General features: G+C 67.3%; 2 protein-coding genes and 1 long non-coding RNA gene across 14 annotated transcripts; 2 read left to right on the plus strand and 1 right to left on the minus strand.

Annotated features, from left to right (window-relative positions):
* IDUA (iduronidase, alpha-L-) lies at window positions 2,963–17,967 on the minus strand. Of its 8 annotated transcripts, none has more exons than XM_018049880.1 (14): window positions 17,729–17,965; window positions 16,858–16,998; window positions 7,468–7,553; window positions 7,210–7,317; window positions 6,841–6,936; window positions 6,541–6,743; window positions 6,273–6,452; window positions 5,978–6,194; window positions 5,466–5,678; window positions 5,254–5,375; window positions 5,034–5,159; window positions 4,876–4,952; window positions 4,428–4,528; window positions 2,963–4,304 (listed from the first exon to the last, which is right to left on the minus strand). In XM_018049880.1, exons 1-14 carry the CDS (start codon window positions 17,881–17,883, stop codon window positions 4,198–4,200), a joined length of 1,932 nt encoding a protein of 643 aa, XP_017905369.1. In that variant the 5' UTR covers window positions 17,884–17,965; the 3' UTR covers window positions 2,963–4,197. The 8 variants fall into 8 exon arrangements, 5 of the variants coding, with proteins under 5 accessions (XP_017905369.1, XP_017905370.1, XP_017905371.1 ...); XR_001918237.1 differs by having other exon boundaries at window positions 4,190–4,304; window positions 4,872–4,952; window positions 17,729–17,966; XM_018049881.1 differs by lacking the exons at window positions 16,858–16,998; window positions 17,729–17,965 and adding an exon at window positions 14,427–14,680.
* On the plus strand, window positions 9,225–17,166 carry SLC26A1 (solute carrier family 26 member 1). Of its 4 annotated transcripts, XM_018049879.1 has the most exons (4): window positions 9,225–9,484; window positions 10,022–10,104; window positions 13,630–14,247; window positions 14,646–17,166. In XM_018049879.1, the coding sequence occupies exons 3-4, from the start codon at window positions 13,657–13,659 to the stop codon at window positions 16,173–16,175; spliced, it is 2,121 nt and encodes a 706-aa protein (XP_017905368.1). In that variant the 5' UTR covers window positions 9,225–9,484; window positions 10,022–10,104; window positions 13,630–13,656; the 3' UTR covers window positions 16,176–17,166. The 4 variants fall into 4 exon arrangements, with proteins under 4 accessions (XP_017905368.1, XP_017905365.1, XP_017905366.1 ...); XM_018049876.1 differs by lacking the exons at window positions 9,225–9,484; window positions 10,022–10,104 and adding an exon at window positions 10,465–12,805 and having other exon boundaries at window positions 12,930–14,247; XM_018049877.1 differs by lacking the exons at window positions 9,225–9,484; window positions 10,022–10,104 and adding an exon at window positions 10,465–12,805.
* On the plus strand, window positions 18,117–21,675 carry LOC108636249. 2 transcript variants are annotated; one of them, XR_001918240.1, is made up of 2 exons: window positions 18,117–18,449; window positions 18,704–21,675. It is a non-coding gene; the product is annotated as an uncharacterized LOC108636249 (long non-coding RNA). The 2 variants fall into 2 exon arrangements; XR_001918241.1 differs by having other exon boundaries at window positions 18,762–21,675.

The following is a 21,868-nucleotide window of genomic DNA, read 5'->3' on the forward strand; positions in this document are numbered from 1 at the left end:
TGTCCGTGTGGGTGGTGAAGGTGGGGTTCTGCCTGTGTTGGGGTGTCGTGAAGGTGGGGTACTGGCCGTGGCTGGCGGTGTCCTGAAGGCGGGGTACTGGCCGTGCTGGGGTGTCCTGAAGGTGGGGTACTGGCCGTGCTGGGGTGTCCTGAAGGTGGGGTTCTGCCTGTGTTAGGGTGTCCATGAAGGTGGGTACTGGGAGTGTGGGGGTGTCCGTGAAGGTGGGGTACTGGCCGTGCTGGGGTGTCCTGAAGGTGGGTACTGGCCGTGCTGGGGTGTCCGTGAAGGCGGGTACTGGCAGTGTTGGGGTGTCCGTGAAAGTGGGTACTGGCAGTGTTGGGGTGTCCTGAAGGTGGGGTACTGGCCGTGCTGGGGTGTCCTGAAGGTGGGGTACTGGCCGTGCTGGGGTGTCCTGAAGGTGGGGTACTGGCCGTGCTGGGGTGTCCTGAAGGTGGGGTTCTGCCTATGTTGGGGTGTCCTGAAGGTGGGGTACTGGCCGTGCTGGGGTGTCCTGAAGGTGGGGTACTGGCCGTGCTGGGGTGTCCTGAAGGTGGGGTTCTGCCTATGTTGGGGTGTCCTGAAGGTGGGGTACTGGCCGTGCTGGGGTGTCCGTGAAGGTGAGTATTGGGAGTGTTAGGGTGTCCGTAAAGGTGGGTACTGGCAGTGTTGGGGTGTCCGTGAAGGTGGGTATGGGCAGTATTGGGGTGTCCTGAAGGTGGGGTTCTGCCTGTGTTGGGGTGTCCGTGAAGGCGGGGTACTGGCCGTGCTGGGGTGTCCTGAAGGTGGGTACTGGCCGTGCTGGGGTGTCCTGAAGGTGGGTACTGGCCATGCTGGGGTGTCCTGAAGGTGGGGTTCTGCCTGTGTTGGGGTGTCCTGAAGGCAGAGTACTGGCCGTGCTGGGGTGTCCTGAAGGTGGGGTTCTGCCTGTGTTGGGGTGTCCATGAAGGCGGGGTACTGGCCGTGCTGGGGTGTCCTGAAGGTGGGGTTCTGCCTGTGTTGGGGTGTCCGTGAAGGCGGGGTACTGGCCGTGCTGGGGTGTCCTGAAGGTGGGTACTGGCCGTGCTGGGGTGTCCTGAAGGTGGGTACTGGCCATGATGGGGTGTCCTGAAGGTGGGGTTCTGCCTGTGTTGGGGTATCCTGAAGGCAGAGTACTGGCCGTGCTGGGGTGTCCTGAAGGTGGGTACTGGCCATGATGGGGTGTCCTGAAGGTGGGGTTCTGCCTGTGTTGGGGTGTCCTGAAGGCGGGGTACTGGCCGTGCTGGGGTGTCCTGAAGGTGGGGTTCTGCCTGTGTTGGGGTGTCCTGAAGGCAGAGTACTGGCCGTGCTGGGGTGTCCTGAAGGTGGGGTTCTGTGTTGGGGTGTCCGTGAAGGCGGGGTACTGGCCGTGCTGGGGTGTCCTGAAGGTGGGGTTCTGCCTGTGTTGGGATGTCCTGAAGGTGGGGTACTGGCCATGCTGGGGTGTCCTGAAGGTGGGGTTCTGCCTGTGTTGGGATGTCCTGAAGGTGGGGTACTGGCCATGCTGGGGTGTCCTGAAGGTGGGGTTCTGCCTGTGTTGGGGTGTCCTGAAGGCGGGGTACTGGCCGTGCTGGGGTGTCCCGAAGGTGGGGTTCTGCCTGTGTTGGGGTGTCCGTGAAGGTGAGTATTGGGAGTGTTAGGGTGTCCGTGGAGGTGGGTACTGGCCGTGCTGGGGTGTCCTGAAGGCGGGGTACTGGCCGTGCTGGGGTGCTCTCTGTAAGTGGGGGTGCTCTCCTCCCCTAGGACCTCTTCTGGGAGCCCAGCACTTGCTGGGGCTCAGGGTGGGGGCAGCAGATACTGTACCTACACACGCCGTTCTGACCCCTCCCCTGGGCCACAGGTGTGCCGGCCAGAGACGACACAGGCCCACGCCCGTGGGTGGACGGCCCGCAAGGGCCCTGCTGGCAGGAGCATCTGAGGCCAACCCCGGGCAAGTGCTCTGGTCCAGGACCCGGCAATCTGGAACACAGCCGCCTCCTCATCGGTTGGGACCGACTCTGCTCTCGAGAAGCCGCTCTGGGGCGGCTCCAGCCACACTTACGGAGGAGCACGACCCCAAGGCCAGTGAGAAGCCAGCGCCCGCAGCACGTGTCCAGAGCCTGGGCCCCGTGCGTCTGGAAGCAGGATGTGTGACCCGGAGGCTCCCCCACCACGTGGGCCCGCTCTGGGAGCCTCCAGTGGCCCTGGAGGGTAGTCCGAGGGCACACACCCACCAGCACCTCCGCACGTGCAGGACCGAGGTGCACGTCTGGCTCCAGCAGGCCACGTCCAGCAGGGCAGCCAGTGGGCCAGACTCAGGATGACGAAGATGAGACACCTGGGGACAAACGCCTGGGGAGGGGAGCAGAGAGCTCTGCATCCTGCAGGAAGGCCGCACGGGTCCAGGGAGGGACCCCTGCCGCCAGACAGGGCAGCCTCTTGCCGTCCTGGGGCCGTTCCACGGCACACACGCGCAGCGGCCGTGGCAGCAGGGACGATGGAGGATGTGCAGGGGCCGAGGACGTGGCCTTCCAGAACTCTCAGCCCCGAGCTAGCAAGGACCGAAACACGGTCGGAGAGCGAGGACACGCCCACAGCGCGGGGGCTGTCTGATGGCACGCCAGCCATGGTCCAAGGGGAGATGGTGACTTGCCCCTGGAGACAGCCAGGGCTTGACCGTCCCGATGGGACCCAGGGGCCAGGGCTGAATCCCCGCGGATGGCTGCGAAGCCACAACTGTCTCCCAAGGAGGTGCCCTCTCCCCAGCAGTGAGGTGGCAGTGGGCTCCCAACTGGAGGCTGAGGAGCCTGGGCCATTGTTCTAGGCCTGGAAGGATGGGCAGGGGGTGATCTCTGCTCCCTGGAGGGTAGGTGGGGTGCACGGTGTCTGAGGAAGGAACCCGGTACCCCTCCCAGGATGCTGAGAGCTGAGATGGCCCCTGACTGTTTGGGTGCTCAGGCCACCGAGCCAGGAAGTGAAGAGGCTGCTTTAATGCTGGGGTGAGGTGTTCCCACCACAGAGGAGAGGGTCAGGGCTTGGTGCAGGCAAACTGCCTCCCCCAGTTCAAACGCTGACGTCCTTACCCCCAGGACCTCGGAATGTGAGTGCTGTTTGGAGTGGGGGCCTTAGAAGAGCTGGCTGGTGACAATGGGGCCCTGGGCACCAAGCCCTGAGGCAGGGGGACAGGCGCTGATCTTGGGGTTCACATGGAAAATGGCCGAACCAACGCCCTTGCCCAGGACACGGCGCTGGTGGGCCGGCATGCCCGCGCGCTCCACGTCGACGGGGCAGCAGGTTCAGGGAGGGTCGGGGGACGGCCAGGCCTTGCCTTTCCCCCGCTCAGCCAGGCCTGCAGCCCCCCTGCCCGAGCGCAGGCGGCTCTGGGAGGGCAGCAGGCGGCGGCAGGTGGGGGGGGGTCAGGCCCACTTCTGCTGGGTGCACTCCTCTCCTCACTGGGGGCCTCTCCACACCTTGCTCTGCGGGCTCCATCTGTCCTGGGATGCAGGTGGGGTGGGGAGGAGCCCCAGTGTTCCGCACCACCCCTGTGGCTTCCCTGCCCTCTGCCCACACGTCCGTCCACAGCCCCTAGGGTGTCCTCATCTGGACGTGCCATCTGTTTCCTCCTGGGGCTGGATGAGCAGCCCAGACGGCCACGGAGTGGACGCTGTCAGCCTCTCTCTCCGCTAGACAGTCTGGCCCAGGCAGCCTGGAAACCCCTGCCCGGGGGGCGCAGGGGGCAGTCTGGCTGGGCCTCAGGAAGCGGGACTCCTCTGGGCTCCCCTGGGACTCCCAGGCCACCCCCTACAGGCAGAGCCTCAGGTCCTGCCCTCCAGGGGACACAGTGGGCCCGCTGCAGCCAGTGGTGACACCAGAGACCCCAGACAGGCAGGGTGGGCACTCCAACTCAACACTTGTCTGCATCCCAGCCGAGAGGAATCCGGGCTCCCACAGGCGGGCAGGGGCCTCGGGTGGGCTGGCGGGCATGGCCACGTTCCAGCCAGGCCGTGCGTCCCCAGTGCCCACCATGAAGGCTGTCCCCGAGACTGTGAGCCATAAGGCACTTTAAGGGGGTGAGTGAGGGGCGGGAGGAGACCAACAGAGGGGAGGACTGGCTGGCAGGCTGCTGGCAGTTGGGCCCAGCCTGGCTCCTGGCCGCCCAGGCTCACGGTCAGCACAGGCCCAGTCGCTGGGCAGCAGAGGCCCTCAAGAAGCAGGGGCCTCCAGGTACCGCACGGGGCTGGAGAAGGGGCCTGGCCGGGCCCAATAGTCCACGGCACAAACCCGATAGGAGCCGGAGATCACAGCTGTGTCTGCGGACACAGAGGCAAGTGCTTGTCTGAAACCTGAACCCCCTTTCCCCCCAAACTCCAGGTGTCAAGAGGCCCTGGACCACCCTACTCCCCCCAGGGACTGTGCTGAGGCGGCGGGCACACCTGGACTGAACACGAACAGGTTAAAAGTCGAAGGCTTCCTGCTGATGGGAGCGAACACTCCCCCCTCTGGGCAGAACTGGATCTCATAGGTCCACAGGCACCTGGGGAGGTCAGACCAAGGCTGGGGTCCAGGGGGGCTGCAGAAAGGGTAGGCCCAGAGCCCTTCCCTCCCCCTCCCAGGCCGCGAACACCCCCCCTGCAGCGACGAGGGCCACCCTGGCTGGAAGGACAGAGCTGGACCACAAGCGTCACGGGCAGAGATCCCCTGAAGGCGCCCCCACTCTACATCAGACAGGGGCAGAGCCATGGGCATTGGCGCCAATAGCGGAGGGACGCGGACACATCCTGCCGGGGCGGTCCGAGGGGCGCTGGGCCCTGCAGCGGGGAGGACTTGGGGGCTGAGGCGGGGTGGAGGACAGGGGTAGGGGCGCTGGCCGCACTCACGCACTTGGAGCCCACACGCTCGTCCGACCAGACCAAAAGCAGCTGCCCGCGGGCTAGGGGCAGAGCACGGAGCCGAGTCACCTGGGGGAGCGAAGCGCAGGGTTGGCAGGGCGGGGCGCCCCGGGCGGGCGGAGCGGCGGGGCGGGGGGAGCGGCGGCTTGCCTGGCCCGGGGGCTCCTCGGGGCGCGCGCACACGTGCAGCAGCAGCAGCGAGGGCAGAGCGAGCCGAGGGCGCAGCGTCAGGCGGCCGCTGCTGGGGAAGGAGCGCGGTTTCACGGCCGCAGGGTCCTGGGGACAGAGTCGGGCGCTCGGGACCCTGGGACCTCAGGAGGCGCCCCGGGCCCCGCCCGCCCCTCCCCTCCCCCTCCCCCTCCCCGCGGACCTCGGCCGCGCGCATGCGCCGGAACTGCGCTGCGGAGGGGAACACCGGCCTGCCCAGGCGCCGCCACTCGCCGTAGGGGTTGCAGAGCCAGTTGTCCACGTAGAGCTGGACAAAGACGACCTCTGCGGAGCCAGATGCTGGGGCCGCGCCTCGCCTCCTCCAGGCCCCGCCCGCCCCAGGGCCGGGGTCCCCTCCCCGCGACCCCTACTCACCGGGGCCCGGGGGCACCCCGTGCAGGCTGAGAACCAAGGGGACCGTGCGGTTGGCGTGGGCGCGGGTGTCATCGCTCCCGTAAACCAGCACCGTGGCGCGCCAGGCGTCGGCCGGGCCAGTGGGGCGGTGGGCGCTGGCCAGGACGCCCACCGTGTGGTTGCTGTCCAGCACCGCGCCGTCCCGCGACACCTCGGCCCAGAGTTGCTCGCCGTCTGCAGGCACGCAGGGGCGGTCAACACCGGGGTCCCGGCCGCTGTGCCCTCCCGGGCCGGGCTTCCCACCACTCGCCCCCCGCGGGAGGTCCCTGGCCACATCACAACCTCCTTGGCCCCGTGAGCTAGGAACAGAGCGGGGAGGGGCGAGAGAAGAGCTCCCCGCTCCGCGGCAGGGTCCGTTGGCCCTCGGGCCTTTGCACAGGCTACCCCTGGCCTACAGAGACATCCCCGTCCAGCCGAGGCCGCGACCCGGCCCGGCTCCCGCAGCAGGCGGCGCGGGGCGGCCCGCCGCTCACCCAGCAGCGCCAGCAGCGCCATGGCGGTGAGCACCGGCTTGCGCAGCAGCTGCACGTGCGGCGGGCGCGTGTTGTTGACCTGGAAGCGCGCGGTGAGCGTGCGCTGGGAGAACTGGTGCGGATGGTAGCTCAGGAAGGCGTTGTCGTTGCTTAGGAGCGTGTAGCGGACGGCGGAGCTGGCGTTCGCCAGCAGCAGGTTCTGGTGCTGCGCGACAACCTGCGGACGTCGGGGTGGCTGGGACCGCGCCGGTGGGGAGCCCACCCTCCCACCCGGGGCTCCCGGGGGCGGGCCCACCTTCACGACCATGGCCGCGTAGGTCACGTCGGCCCTCCAGGGCTGCGGCAGGGACCAGCCCACCAGCGGGTCAGCCTCGTCGTTGTAAATGGGGGTGTCAGCAAACTTGGGGAAGAGCCGCTGGATTTGCTGCACGACTGCCGCCTCCTGCTCTAGGATGGAGATGGAGCTGCCCGCGCCCTGCGAGCAGCCGCCTGAGCACCTCCGGAGGGCCGCCGAGGGGCCGCGGGTGTGGAGCAGGGGTGGAAGCGCGAGGTCCCCAGCCTACCTTCTTGTGCAGCGCGATGTAGTCCAGCCGCACGCCCACCTCCCCGGTGAAGAAGTTGCTGCCGTTGTTACAGTGCCCCAGGAGGCCCCAGCAGAGCGGCGAGTGGGGCAGCGCGTGGAAGGCGTCTCCAGGGCCGCCCAGGCGCAGAGCTGGGCTGGCTGCTCGCAGACCCTCAGAGCAGGCGTCGTAGTAGTTCAAGAAGCCTGGGCGGGAAGGACACAGAGTCCACACCCGGGGCCAAAGGGGCCCGCTGCCAACCCCTCCCAGATCCGCAGGACCCCAAGAGGCCAGTCCACCCACCTTGCAAGGTCATGGACACGTTGTCAAAGTCGTGGTGGTCTGGCTCGTTCCACGTCTCAAAATTCCACTTGGAAACGTGCTCGAGGCCATACCTACCTGCAGAAGGTCCTCGCTGTGGCAAGAGGGCCTTTCCTCTGGGGTGGTGTCACCAGCTCATGGAGCCCTCTGGGGGGGGTCAACCACAGCTGGGAGGTTTGGATGTGATGGGAGGGTCTGGGTTCCCGGGAGCTGGCCCCCCCTGCCCAGCCCCTTGCTCATCAGGAGGCCCTGGCTTGGTGACTTCATGAGAAAACCAGGTGGGGGGTGGGACAGAGGGCAGCCTGCCCAAGAGTGCCCACTCCGCCCCCGCAGGGCACGCGCCCTGCCCACCGATGTATCTCCTGGCGAGGAGAGCGACCAGCTTCCTCCACTCAAACACCTGCTGCTTGTCCTCAAAGTTGGTGAAGCGTCCAGAGGGGCTGCCCATCAGCTCGAAACCTGTAGCAATGAGGGTGGCATCCCACAGCTCACCTGCCTGGCGCATGCAGGCACAGAGGCAGCCCCAAGTGCGCAGCCAGGAGGACCCAGAAGAACCAGGCCAAGGAGAGACGGGGAGGCCAGCGGCACCAGGGCGATGTGGCAGCTTACCTGGGACGAGCTGGTTCTCCCTGAGAAGGTCCAGGTACCGATCCAAGTGGGTGAAGTTGTAGCGCAGGCCCTGCCCGAATAGGCCCCTGTGGAACGATGCTCAGTGTCAGGGTGGGGAGGTGGGCCGGGGGCTGAGACCACAGCCGCCACTCAAGCAGCCCGGGAACCAGCAGGGCGCCCTGCAGGACTAGGCTCCAGACACAATTGGCCTTCCTCCTCTGAGAAGATAACTGTGTGAGCCTAGCAGTCACTCACAGCTCACTCTCAAGCCTTCAGGGGCTCAGAACAGCCTGGGGCTCAGAGCAGGAGGGGCAGGCACACCTTTTGCAAAAGGTGCCACAGGATGGAGGCAGGGAGAGCAAGACGGCTCACAGCGAAGGGGGAGGCTGTGTGGTGGGCCTGGCAGGACGCTGCCCTGCCAGATCCTGCACCTCCTGGGGCCAGGGGCCTGGATCTGGCTCCACGGGACCCCTGTGCCCTCCCGCAATGAGAGGTACTGTGGACACAGTACCCCACCCCGCCCACTCTCCCCCACCCGTCCCACGGTGAGAGGTACTGTGGACATAGTAAGCCCACCCTTCCCACTGTGAGGTACTGTGGACACAGTACTCCACCCCCCCACTCTCCCCCACCCCTCCCACTGTGAGGTACTGTGGACACAGTATCTCCACCCCTCCCACTGTGAGAAGTACTGTGGACACAGTACCCCACCCTTCCCACTGTGAAGTACTACAGACACAGTACCCCTGCCCCCTCCCACTGTGAGAGGTACCATGGACAGTACCATTGCCCGCTTCTACTTGGAGACGTACTGTGGACACAGCACCTCTGCCCTTTCCCCATTCTGAGAGACGACCTGGCCACAGCACCCGAGCCCCATGCCCCTCTGCCGGGCACCGTTGACAGTACACCTGCCCCCTCCCCACACTTTTGGCACCATGGACAGTACCCCTGCACCCTCCCCGTTCTGAGAGGCACCATGGACCGCACCCCTGCCTCTTCCCACTCTGAGAAGCAATGTGAACCCCTTTTATGCCTTCATGTTTTTGAGGCTTAATTTTTTAGCACACTTCGGCCTCACAGCAAAATGAGAGGGAAGTAGAGGCTTTCCCAGTTACGTCTGCCACCCGACAGGCACAGCCCCCGCCCCACAGTCAACTCCCAGAGTGGGACATTTGTTACCATTTTCGAACCCACACTGACATAATCGCCCCAAAACCACAGTTCTGAGCGGTGGTGTGGAGCTGAGCGGATGGATGTGGAGGAGGGGCAGCTCGCACTGACTGAGGGGCTTCGCTTGAGGCCCTGGGTCGGGGGCGGCTGCAGCGGGCAGGGGCAGGCAGGGGGAAGCTGAGTAAGATGGGCCTTGGCGTGCTGGTGTGGCGCGGAGGTGAGCATCCGAGGGGAACTCGGCTCGGGGGCTGGCAAAGGGAGCCGGTGCCCGGTGGTCGCGCGGAGGCGTGCGGGGCGGGCGGAGCAGAGAGGGTGTGAGGCCCACCGGGTCCAGATCGGAGCTGGAGTTGCAGCTGCGCCCCCAGCGGCTCCCTCCCGTGCGCGGCGGCGGCGGAGGGCAGAGGGTGAAGTCCGGGGGAATCCGGCCCTGACCTGCTCTGTTCTGTCTCACCCCGGTCTGGGCTGACCAGCGCTGAGCCCCGGACGGAGAGCGAGCGCTTGGGCAAGTCAGCACCCTCCTCCCGGGCCTCCGGCCCCCCACTCTTCTCTACACAGAGTCGAGGCCGAGCCACCACGCACCCAAGTGCCTCCGGCTCCCGTCGGGCCCGGTCTTCCCGCCTGGGGCGGGGGGCAGCCCCACGGCACGTGCTGCGCAGCGGGGATCCGCCCCTCCCCCCCTCCAAAGGTCACAATCAGCAGCAAACGGAAAAAACCTTGAGCGGTAGGGTAAAAATTAAATGCGCGGCAGGGGGCAGGCTCCAAAGTCCCGCAGGTGGGGGTGGGTGACGCTGAGGAGCAGGTGCGAGGCGCTCTCTGCGGATCCCGCGAGCGAGGAAGTCCTCGGGTAAATGCTGTTCCCGCGCTCTGGTCCCGGGTCAGCAGGGTGCCGCTAGGGGAGCCCCGGCCGCAGGGCCGATGCCAGCCCGTCACTCCGAGCGGACCTCCTGAGAGGTCCGCTGACCCGTCCGGCGTCGGCCCCCGGAAATGCCCTGGGGGTCGGGACACTTGCTCCTCGGGGACCAGAAGACCCAACACTGGGGGGATCCCGGGCACAGAGTCCCGGAGGGGCGGCCCTTGGGCCCCATTGTTGATGCCCAGGTCTCCATCCGTCTCAGCCCCGACTGGGGAAGGAATGGGAGCGATCAAAGCCAGCGAGAGGGCTGAGCCAGCGCTGCAGTGCGCGGCCCAGCCCAGCCCAGCGATCCCCTGCAGGGGCCGGGGTCACCGACGCAGTCGCCCCAGCTCCTCTCCACCCTGCTGCCCCGCAGGGGCCAATCCTGGGTGGGAGGCACAGGCGGGGTCGCCTTCCGTTCCTGCAAGGGGGCCGGGCCGCGGCGGGCGCACAGCGGCAGCTGCACAACGGGCTTCATTCACCGCGCAGGCGGCCAGCCGGGCGGCGCCGAGCCCACCCCCGCCCCTCTGCCCGAGCGCGTGCGCCGCGAGGACCCGGCGGGCGGCGCCCAGGTGAGTGCTCGCGTCCGCGGGGCGGGGCCCAGGCCCCGCTCGTGGAAGAGTAGGGACGCCCGGTCGGGGTGCTCCCCGGCTGGTGCAGGAAGGGATGCGCGGGCAGGCGGGGGCGCAGGCTGGAGCCGCGCTGCTCGGCTTGGGGGCGGTGCGGAGTGGGGGCGCACTCGTGAGGGGGGCGACGGGCAGACCATGTGTGGAAATGCACGCGGCGGGAGCCCGGGCCGCCCCTGCTCGGTGCGGGTGGGACGCGTGCGGCCGGCGTGGGCGAGTGCGCGGGGCGGGGCCGAGAGCGCCCAGCGCGGAGGCCGGGAAGCGCCGCCCAGCCGGGGCTGCGACTGGGCAGTGGGGAGACTAACCGCGAGCTGCGCCCTGGAGATGAGGATGGGCTGGCTCTTCTCACGTGCCGTGGGGACACAAAGCTCCTTTCCAAATACGTGAACTCAGCTATGGAGACGGTGATTTGAGGACCAGTGTTAAACGACTGTGCACAGGACTGGAGGAGGCAAACGGAGGGCCGCCCCCCCCCCCCCCGCGTGCCCTCTGCGGTCCAGCTGCGCGCCAGGGCCCTGCTGTCTCCTGCCCACGCAGAAAAGTCTGCAGTGGGCTTCAGCCAGCAAGGCCCCGGGCCCCAAGGCCGTGCCTGTGTTCCCACTCAGACCACAGCGAAGAACCGGGGCCTCAAAGCGCAGAGGGCAGACAGCGCGGCTCAGGCCCCCGGGGGTCCTGCTGGTTCCACCAAGGACAGGAGTGAAGCCTCCTCAGCTGTACCTCCTCACTTGCTTAGACGCAGGGGCTGGGGGAGTAGAAGGCCCAACCCCACCACCACCGCAGTCAGGCCAGCCCCCAGACAGCCCTCCCGGGGTGTCTCCACCCGCCCAGTCCCCAGAATGCCCTCCCACCTCCAGGCTCCCCTCCCCTCCCCGCACCAGCTCCCTAGCCCATCACATCCCACCACCGCCACTCCACGCACTCAGGAACCCCTGTGTGCACAGCCTGGGCCTTACCCCCACCCACAGAGACTCCCAGGGTGGGCAGAGCACCCCTTCCCCAGGCTGAGGCCCCCAGCTCCACCTCTGCCCACGTGGCAGTTCCCGTCCTGCTGGTAGCCGGGTTGGAAGATAAGCGCTGTGACCCGGAGGGTGCACGCTCCAGCCCGGAGAGGACTCTTATCTGCCCCTGGGCAGCCGTGACTCATCCTGCCTGCTCGCGGGCCAGTGGCTCCTGTAAATAAACCACATCCTTGGGCAAACAGCTCCCCGCTAGGGTCAAGTGGGCCCTGGGTAGGACTCTGGGCAGCAGGGGGGGCCCGCTGAGGGGTGGGGGCGACACGCTGGGGTGGCCCAGGCTCTGGCGGAGTCCTCAAGGGCGGGGAATCTGTCTGGAGCTGAGCGGCGGGGCCTGGGCGCTGACCACACAGCCTGCTGCTGCAGGTGCGGGGAGACCTCCCACTCTTGGGTGCTCCCCCGCCCATCCTGGGGTTCCACCCCCATTGTGGCCCCCAAATGGGGCTCTGGTCTTCCCCAGCCAGGCTGTGGACGTGAGAACAGGACACACCTTTCAGGGGGCTCTGGGGGAAGGTCCCAGAGTGAGGCCGAGTGTGTTAGGAACCTGGAGAGACCTCCGCCCACCCCCCATCACCAGGGGCCTCGGGGGACAGCAGGCCCAGGCCAGTTCTGCCTTGCAGCCTCGTCACAGCGACCCTGGCCCGGCGCCCAGGGTGGAGGACACTCATGGCCCAGGAGATGGGCTCCTCTCGCCATGCTGCCCCTCAGACACCCACCTGTTCCTTTTCAAGGTGGGAGAACTGAGGTCCTGAGTACCCTTTAGAGCAGCAGCCCACTCAGTTCACTGTGTGTGGGACATGAGGGCGGTTCTCTAAAGCGACCGTTTACCTTCCCACTGGCCCCAAGAGGCAGGTCCCACCACCCTGGAGGAACGGACGGAGGTGTGGTGAGGCCAGGCACCCGCCCTCAACACAGGGTCAGCACCTGGCTGAGAGCCAGCGGGTTGGGCTCCAGAGGGCAGACCCAAGGCCCCCACCGCCCCCAGCAGGAAGGACACGCCCAGCTGGTTATTGGATCTCCATACCGGCAACCCTAGAGTCCTCAGGCCTGCCCTCCACACAGACCCAGAGCAGAAGCCAGCCCGTGTCTGCCTGGGGCCCAGCCAGCTTCGGCACGGACCAGACCCACCTCCTGGAAGACAGGATGTCCAGGGATGGCGCTGGGGGGGCGCGTCCTTCCCGCAGACCCCCACCCTTGCCCACGTTCCAGGTCCTGGAAGCTGTGGACTTGCCCCTGAGCTGAGGGCTCACCCGCTGGCTGCTCCCCGCCCCCACCCCAGCTGCCCTGTCCGCACCTGGAGCCCGGCTCCTGGGAGGCTGGAAGCTTATGAAAGGCCCACACAATTGTCATTCTCTGAGCCTCTGAGTACAGAACAACTCCCCGGATTAGCCGCTCAGGTAACGCTCATCTTGGGGAAACCTGTGACTCAGCAGTCTCTGGAGTAAATGATTTAACTGCAAGCCCAGCAAGCTGGGCAGTCAGATGCTGAGCACAGACCACTGCCTGCTGGCCAGCGCGGGCCAGCTTGGCCTGAGCCCACCAAGGCACACCCCACCTGCAGACTGAGCCGGAGGGTCCCTGGGACAGACGCGCCAGGCCTGATCTACACGCCGAGCCCGGGAGGGGTCCCTCAGGTGAGAGTCCCCCGGGGCCTGCTGCAGGACAGCGGGGCTCTGGACCACCTGGCCACAGCAGAGGTCAGGCCCCATCTGCAGAGCAACAAGGCCCGACCCCGAGGTTTCTTCTATGGACTCCCAGGCGTTCAAACAGTCCTCAACCGACGCCCTTGGACCCCAGAATTCTGGCTGAGCTCAGGGGACCCCAACAGAGCCGCCAGGCGCCACACCCGCCTCACGAAGGGCCGGAGCTGCACCCGTCCTCTGCACACAGGGCCGCCCCAGGCCCCAGGCCCCAGCCCTGTGTGCACCTGCTGGGGTAACCAGGCTCTGGGTGGGCAGAGACCGTCACGAGGGGGACGTCAAGAGTGGCAGGCCGGAGGGCCCTCAGGACAGCTGGGAGCAGTGCCCTGGTGCTCGCTGAGCAGGCGGCAGGTCGGGCCGGGCCCGAGCGGCAGGCTGCCCTCTGGACCGCGAGAACGGTTGGCACGCGCTTCCCACGGTACCCATGGGGTCTGAGCCAGAACCCAGCTGCACTAACTCATGCTGGGAAAGGGGGCCTGCGTCCAGGACCCCCGGCGGGTGGCAGGCGCATCGCCCCCCTTACCCCCCAGCTGCACCGCCTGTGCCGGAGTCTGCGCCAGGAGTGGCCACGGCCGGCGCTGCTGCAGCGTGGGCTCGGAGCTCCGGCCTCTGCGGGGCTCTTCCTGTTGCCCCGGGCCAGGTGTCCGGATGGCGGGTGGGACAGCCACTGGTGTGGGTGCGTCTGGCTCCCACGAGGCCCCCTGACCCTGACAGCTTGGCCGCCCCAATGGTGACACCCACCTCCGCCCGCTTTGCAGGTTCTCCGGGGGGACCGCTGCCCCACGATGGAAGCGTCCCCCGAGTACATGGAGCGGGGCGGGCGGCTGTTGCTGGTCCGACGGCGCACCCCGCCGTCCCCGGGCCTGGGCGAGGCCCTGAAGGCTGGGCTGCGGCGGAGCTGTGCCTGCAGCGTGCAGGGCGCCTGGGCGCAGCTGCAGGCCCTGTTCCCCGCCATCTGCTGGCTCCGCCAGTACCGGCCCCGGGAAGCACTGGCGGGCGACGTCATGTCCGGGCTGGTCATCGGCATCATCCTGGTGCCGCAGGCCATCGCCTACTCGCTGCTGGCCGGGCTGCAGCCCATCTACAGCCTCTACACGTCCTTCTTCTCGAACCTCATCTACTTCCTCATGGGCACCTCACGCCACGTCTCCGTGGGCATCTTCAGCCTGCTCTCCCTCATGGTGGGCCAGGTGGTGGACCGCGAACTCCTGCTGGCTGGCTTCGACCCCGCCCAGGATGGCCCAGGGCCCGGGGCCAACCACAGCAGCCTCAACAGCTCGGCAGCCGCACTGGCACTCGGGCTGCAGGACTGCGCGCGGGACTGCTACGCCATCCGCGTGGCCACCGCCCTCACGCTGGTGGCCGGGGTTTACCAGGTGAGGGGCTGTGCCTGCGCCCCCACGGGGAGCCTGTCTGGGTGGCCGCGGGCTGTGGCCCCGGGCCCAGGCATGCCCCACTGCCTCACCTGGCCCCAAGTCCTCCCTGGCTTCCTGTCCCAAGTGGGACCCTGGGGCCCACCTGCCTTCCTGAGGCCTCCCCGGACCCGGGCACCTACCTCTTCCCAAAGGCCACCCCAGTCCCTGCTCTCAGCTCTCCTGGGAGGGGGGTGGCGTGCCTTCCGACTCCTGGAGTCCCCGTCTGTGAGGCTGTGCTGCGCCCTGTGGACATGGCGTGCGCTCCAGCGTCTGCTGGGCCGCCTCGTGTGGGCCCCAGGGAGACAGGCAGTGTGAGGGCGGGGTGGGGCTGTCTGCCTGCAGCTGCGGCTTGTCCACAGGTTCTCATGGGCATCCTCGGGCTGGGCTTCGTGTCCGCCTACCTCTCGCAGCCGCTGTTGGACGGCTTTGCCATGGGGGCCTCGGTGACCATCCTGACCTCCCAGCTCCGGCACCTGCTGGGTGTGCGGGTCCCGCGGCACCAGGGGCCGGGCCTGGTGGTCAGCACGTGGCTGAGCCTGCTGCGCAGTGCCGGGCAGGCCAACCTGTGCGACGTGCTCACCAGCGCTGTGTGCCTGGCCGTGCTGCTGGCCGCCAAGGAGCTCTCGGACCGTTTCCGGCACCGCCTGAGGGTGCCGCTGCCCACCGAGCTGCTGGTGATCGTGGTGGCCACGCTCGTGTCCCACTTCGGGCAGTTCCACGGGCGCTTCGGCTCTAGCGTGGCGGGTGACATCCCCACCGGCTTCATGGCCCCACGGGTGCCAGACGCAGGGCTGATGTGGCGGGTGGCGCTGGACGCCGCCTCCCTGGCCCTCGTGGGCTCCGCTTTCTCCATCTCGCTGGCGGAGATGTTCGCCCGCAGCCACGGCTACACCGTGCGCGCCAACCAGGAGCTCCTGGCCGTGGGCTGCTGCAACGTGCTGCCCGCCTTCTTCCACTGCTTTGCCACGAGCGCTGCGCTGGCCAAGAGCCTGGTGAAGACGGCGACAGGCTGCCGCACGCAGCTGTCCAGCGTGGTCAGCGCCGCCGTGGTGCTGCTGGTGCTCCTGGTTCTGGCGCCGCTGTTCCGGGACCTGCAGCGGAGCGTGCTGGCCTGTGTCATTGTGGTCAGCCTGCGCGGGGCCCTGCGCAAGATGCGGGACGTCCCCCGCCTGTGGCGGCTCAGCCCCGCCGACGCGCTGGTCTGGGTGGCCACGGCCGCCACCTGCGTGCTGGTCAGCACCGAGGCCGGGCTCCTGGCCGGTGTCCTGCTTTCGCTGCTCAGCCTGGCCGGCCGCACCCGCCGCCCGCGTGCTGCCCTGCTCGCCCGCGCTGGGGGCTCCAGCTTCTTCGGGGACCCGGCGGAGTTTGAGGGCCTGGCCCCTGAGCCGGGCGTGCAGGTGTTCCGCTTCACGGGGCCGCTCTATTACGCCAACAAAGACTTCTTCCTGCAGTCGCTGTACAGCCTCACAGGGCTGGACGCGGGCTGCGAGGTCGCCAGGAGGAAGGAGAGGGGCCCCGGGCTGGGGGCCGGCACGGGAGGCCCCGCGGGGGGCAGGGACCCGGGCTCCGGGAGCGGCGCAGCCTCACTGGTGCCCGCGGCGACCCGCTTCCACGCGGTGGTCATCGACTGTGCCCCGCTGCTGTTCCTGGACGTGGCCGGCCTGGCCACGCTGCAGGAGCTGCACCGAGACTATGGGGCCTTGGGCATCAGCCTGCTCCTGGCCTGCTGCAACCCCTCGGTAACGGACACACTGAGGAGAGGCGGCTTCCTTGGGGAGGACCAGGGGGACGCGGCTGAGGACGGGCAGCTGTTCCCCAGCGTGCACTGTGCCGTGCAGGCGGCCCACGCCCGCCACCAAGAGCTGGCAGCCGCCAACTCCATCCTCTAGCGGAGCCAGCGCCCACGGCCAGCCCCCACGCCCATGCCCGTCACGGCACCCTGAGACAGGCACGGCGCTGTGCGCCCACGGTCCCTGGGGGCAGTCTGACACTTGGCGTCCTGTCTCACTTGGAGGACCCTGAGGCAGTCACCTGGCGTTCGAGGTGCCAAAAGGACATCGGTCCCTTGAGCCGCCAGCCCCCACCCCCAGTGAGAGCTGGCTGCTCTGGCCAGAACGTGAGGGTCTCTGTGTCGAGGAAACCCCACGCTGCACACACCCAAGTGTCTCTCACACCGTGTACCTCAGCCCCGCTGGGCCTCGCAGGGCCAAAGGCAGAGGGACCAACATGCCTGCAGCCTGGGCCTGACGGGGCAACCCCGCACAGCCTGAGCAGAGCAAGTGTGCCCACTCGCCGCTGCGGGGTCCAGCCGTGCCTCCAGGGTGGCCATCAGCAGGACGCCTGCTGTGCCCGAGGCAGGGACTGCTGGGAGGGGGCCCTGCACTGTCCCTGCCCCACGCGGTCTTTGCCGAGAAGCAGAAGGGCAGTGGCTCCCGGGCGCGACACCCCCTCACTGAGCCCTGACCAGGGCGCATGCCGCACTGTCCTCCAGCCCAGACGCCACCTCCTCTCAGTCTTGCCCGTACCGCCCCCAGGGGCTCTGCCCAGCAGCCCAGCGCCTCCGTCACCCACCTGGCCGTGATGAGGTCCAGCAGCCAGTGGGTCCGAACCTGCTCAATGCCGCCATGAGGAACTGCGCCCACGTAGGCCAGGTTGAGCTGCTGATCCCAGCTGAGGTCATACTGGTCGGCCTGGCCGTGCGGCAGCGGGGGACTGGGGACAAAACGAGGGGGGAGTGGAGCCATCAGTCCCCAGGGGAGGGGCTCGTGGAACAGCCTCCGCACACACCCCACCTGCAAACCCAGGGAAGGGATGGGGTGTGCCTTTCTGCCCATGAATTCTACTGCCCCTGACATAATACATCGGTCCCTAACGCCAGGACTGGGTGAAGCCTGAGGTTTATCGGGGTCAAGCGCTCCCGGGGAAGCCATATCCCCACCTAAGCCCTGCCCGACCGTCAGCTCCGAGCCTGACAGAGGCCACTAGGGGCACCAGTCACGGGAACAGGTCCCACTGCAGGGTCGTGGGAGACGCTGAGGTTGCCCCCTTGAGACGGTTCTAGGCCACAGCCCCTCCTGCAGCCTGGGGTGTCCTGGGCGGCCACCAGGCTCTTCAGACTCCTGGGGGTGACCAGGCACCCCTGGGACCCGGCCCCAGGCCCTGACAGCAGGGGCAGCTGCTCAGCTGGAAAACCGCGGCTGCAGCGGTGGAAGCGTGGCACAGGGCCAGCAGACAGAGAGGAGCGCCCCACCCTGAGGGCCGGCCCCAAAGGAAGGAGGGAGCCGCGGCCCCCCTCACTCGGGGCGCCCGCTCCAGCTGCGACAAGGGGCCCCGGAGGCCCGGGTCGGGGCGCGAGGCCGCGGGCCGTTTGGGAGGAGCGCGCGGCGGGCAGGCGCTGGCTAGTTGGGCCGCCGAGACCTCGGTGTCCCCGCGCGGAGCTCACCAGAAGCCGGTGCTCCTCCAGAAGGGCCGCAGGGGCCGCAGCGCGCGGGCCGCGTCCACGCGCACCAGGTGCGGGGCCTCGGCGGCCGCGAGCGCCGCCGCCCAAAGCGCGCCCAGAACGGCGAGCAGCGCGGCGGAGGGGCGCGGGGGACGCATGGCGGGGGCGGGCGCACCCCAATCCCTGCAGACGCCCCCGGCGCTCCGCGCTCCGAGAGCCGAGGTCCACGCCCCGCCGTCCGGTTCCGCCTCCGGGTCGCGCGCCACGTGACCGCTGGCGCGGGGAGGGATCTCGGCGGGACCCGGGCAGGCGGGGTCAGCCGGGGGCGGGCGTGGTGGCCGGGGCGGGGCCGGAGCGCGGCCGGGAGGGTCGGGTGGGGACGGTCCGGGCGGTGGGCGTGGGGCTGCTGGCCGGGCTTCCGGGCGCCCGCAGCTCGGAAGCTGGAGCGCGTCTCTAGCCGAGGGCTGTGCCCTGCTTCCGCGTCTGGAGCCCCTCCCGGCCGTGTGCGCCCCTCCTTCCCACCCCCCCCCCCCGGAGGCGGGCACCGGCCCCTCCGTCCCCTCCCACGCGGCTTGGAAAGCGCTTGGGGGTAGTGTCAGGGCTTCAGAAGGTCGTCCGCGGGCCGGGAAGTAACCTAACGCTCCGGCCGGGTGGCTGCTCCATGGCTGAAACCGCGACGACTGGACGGTGCGGGGAGGTGACCAGATGTGGACCCATTTGGAAGGTGGGCTGGTGGCCCTTGGGAATTTGGCCGGAGCCACGTGGGGACCTGCGGTTTTCTGAGAGAGGAGCTGTTGTTAAGCAACCAGGGTGGCCCGGGGTCTGCGCTGCTTTTGAGAAGTGCAGCGGACACCTCTGTGGCGGGATGGGCAGCCTGGCCCATGGGTCGGGGGAGGTGGGGTCAGCGGTGTAAGTGTTTCAGCTTTGAATTGCACACGCACACTACGAGCTTCTGTGCCAATGCACTTCCTCCACCAGACATCTCGGGGCGCAGGGAGGGGCCTCCAGCCCCCACACTGACCTCCCTTGACAGCAGAGCCCACCCGGAGTCCACCCTCGTCCGCAGTCCCCTGCGGTGAAGACGGAGAGGTGCTGATCACGTTCCAAGAGTGACTGACGCCGTCCAGCCACGGCATGGAGCCGAGCTGCGCGGCCGGAGGAGAAGGACGAAGGCAGCAGAACCCAGGAGCGTCCAGGTGAAGAGCAGACGGCAGAGCCAGAGGGGGGCCTCCAACGCAGCTGGGGGGAAAGGACCCCTCGCCTCAGAGCCAGGCAGCAGGAAGAGCACCAAGCTTCCAGCAGAAGCTACAGAGCCGGCGGAAGGGAAAGGAAAGCAAAGTCGATTGCTGTCAGCCAGGTCGTCTAAACCCAGCAAAAAAATGTGCTTTGAGATGAGGCCAGAAGAGACGCTTCCAAGGGTCCAGCTCCGAGGACGTTTACCACCACCGACCCTCCTTGATGGCAGCTGGTGTCCTTGCTGGAGGCGGGGATCCTCACGGGAAGGAAGGGCGCACAGCAGGAAGGTCTGCTGTCCGCAAACCCGATGGAGACCCCGACGCGCGCGCACGCGCTCGCGAGGCTCGAGGCAGATCCCGAGGCGGAAGCCCCTGACCGCAGTTGCCAGCAGTTGCGAGGGGCACAGCGGTGCACCGGCGGCTGGCCGCCCCGTCCCGAGGGGAGCTGCGGCCCTGAAGGGACTTCGCAGCTGCGACTGAGTTAAGTAAGGGCCTTACAGTGAGGAGATGATCCTGGATTATCTGACTGGGCCCTAATGTCCTTGTCGGGGGGTAACGGGGGAGATTTGACATGACAGAGGCCCCGTGGGGACTTCAGAAGAGAAAGCCTCCTGAAGACTGCCCTAAACTCTGTCCTCGGGACTTCTTTTAATCAGGTATGGTTAGACCAGAGGACACAGACCCCAGAGAAAAGAGGCAGGCCCACACGGGGAGGCCGAGAGCAGAGGAGCATTATTAAAGGATCCCACGTGCAGGGCGTCTCGAGTGCCCAGTGGCAGCATGCATCCCCTTTAACAGAGGAAAGGGCAGTGGAAAGCTTTAGAAGCTGGCATGGGGGTGAGTTGGCCACGGTGCTTGAATGAAGGGAGATTCAGGCCTGGAACGAGACAGGGACCCTCCTGGAGGCCCACTTGCTGGACTGGAGTCTGGAGAAGGCTGCCCGAGGAGGCCTGTCTGCGTCTCAGTTCAGCCCTCTGGGCGCCCTCAGAGCCAGGCTGTGAGACTGACCCTTGTGTGTGTGTCAGCCCGAAAGAACCAGCTCTCCCTGACCCCGTGTGTGGCCTTCGTGCGCCTGGAGACATGCGGGATTTCAGTGTATTCATGTGAGACCAGAGATTCCCAAAGTCCTTCACTCCTAAGCGGGAATTTTACGCAAAGCTTGGACAGTGTGATCACGTGGGAATGGGCCACTCGGGGGGCCCGCTGCTGGTAGGCTGAGCTCGGGTTCTTTCCGTCACCAGGGCTGAGGGCCAAGGGCAGCGGGGCTGCAGGGAGCCCGGTCACAGGGCGGGAGGCGGGGTGTGGCTGGAAGCACCCTTCGCAAGTCCAGGGACGCCCACACTGAGACTCCGGTCGTCCTCCAGGTGGCCAGGAGGTCTGGGGGGAAATGCGTCGCCCCCAGACCCAACAGAGATCGGAAGACGTTGGATCTGTGTGTCCGTGTCTCTCCTTGGAGGAGGGCGTCGCCATGGTGAGGCCTCACCTGTGCTTGGAGGAGAGTGCTGCTCTGGTCATGGGCTCAGGGCCAGGCCTGCCCTGGGCAGCCTGGAGCAGCGGGGCTGTCCCTGGGGGTGGAGCCAGCAGCAGGAGAGGAAACTTCTGGCTGCTGGCTGCTGAGGCCTCGGTGCTGACACTGTAGAATTGCGGGTGTGGGGGCCCAGCAGCGGGACCACTGCGGCCTGGTGTGGTTTTCGCCCACCTGGATTTCCTGGGAAAAGAACAGGCTGAATCAGGCTTTGTTCTCCCCTCGATGCCCTTGAGTCGGCTCTTTCCCTTCAGTCTTTTCTCCTTCTCCATTTATTTATTCGTCCATTCTCCTGTTGGGGTTCTCGTCCCTGTCTCTGGCTGGAAAGAGGGCCAGGGCCCTGCCAGCAGCACCAGCAGTCTTTCCCCTTCTGCTTTCTCTTAAACAAAAGTCTGTTTTCTCTCTTAAGTGAGCCCTGGCCTCTATCTCTAAGCAGCTAAGAACGGTTTGCTTTTACCTGCCCCCATCCATCTCTGACTGTATTGACGATTTTTGCTCATTTCCTGTGTTCCTTCCTGGAGAAGGGAACGGCTGCCCACTCCAGGATTCTGGCCCGGAGAACCCCCAGGGGTCGCAGAGTCGGCCACGACTGATCCCCCCTCCAGGATTCTGGCCCGGAGAACCCCCAGGGGTCGCAGAGTCGGCCACGACTGACCCCCACTCCAGGATTCTGGCCCGGAGAACCCCCAGGGGTCGCAGAGTCGGCCACGACTGACCCCCACTCCAGGATTCTGGCCCGGAGAACCCCCAGCGGTCGCAGAGTCGGCCACGACTGAGTGACCTTCAGTCTCACTTTCCCTGTGTTCTTGGCGCTCCAGCCTCTGGGGCCTTGATCCTGGAGAGGCTGCCCCTATCCAGGACTGCACCCCCTTCTCAGACAGGTCCAGAGCCCTCACCCCAGTCGGCCCTTCACCTGCACTCATGCGGTGCCTCATTATGCCCCCCAGTCACCCCCAGGCTGGCACTGGACAACCCGGGGCTGCCCCGGCACTCGGGCCTGCCGGAAGCGCTCAAGCTTCCCAGTCCTGGGCTTCCTCCGCGGTCCTGCGCTGCTCACCACTCCTTCCTGCCAACCCCCCGTGAAGGCTCTGGGCCACGCTTTCTTCTCTTCTGCCTCCTGACCCAAACCTCTACTCTGGACGTGCCGCCCCTGCTCTCAAGCAATGTGAATAATAAATTCTTCGTCCTGAGGCAGTGTCTCCCTCACTTTACCACATGTGATTAAAACAAATCCTGGGCACACATCTTTGAACAGAGGTGTCGTGCTGAGGCTCTGATGATGGAGGAGGGGGCCTCGGGCTCCAGAATGCCGAGAACAGGGCTCAGTCACTGGGCGGGAACGTGGACCTGCCCACAGCCTGAACACAAACAGGGGCTCCTGCT

Source organism: Capra hircus, chromosome 6 (assembly GCF_001704415.2).
Source record: "Capra hircus breed San Clemente chromosome 6, ASM170441v1, whole genome shotgun sequence".
Lineage (NCBI taxonomy): Eukaryota > Metazoa > Chordata > Mammalia > Artiodactyla > Bovidae > Capra > Capra hircus.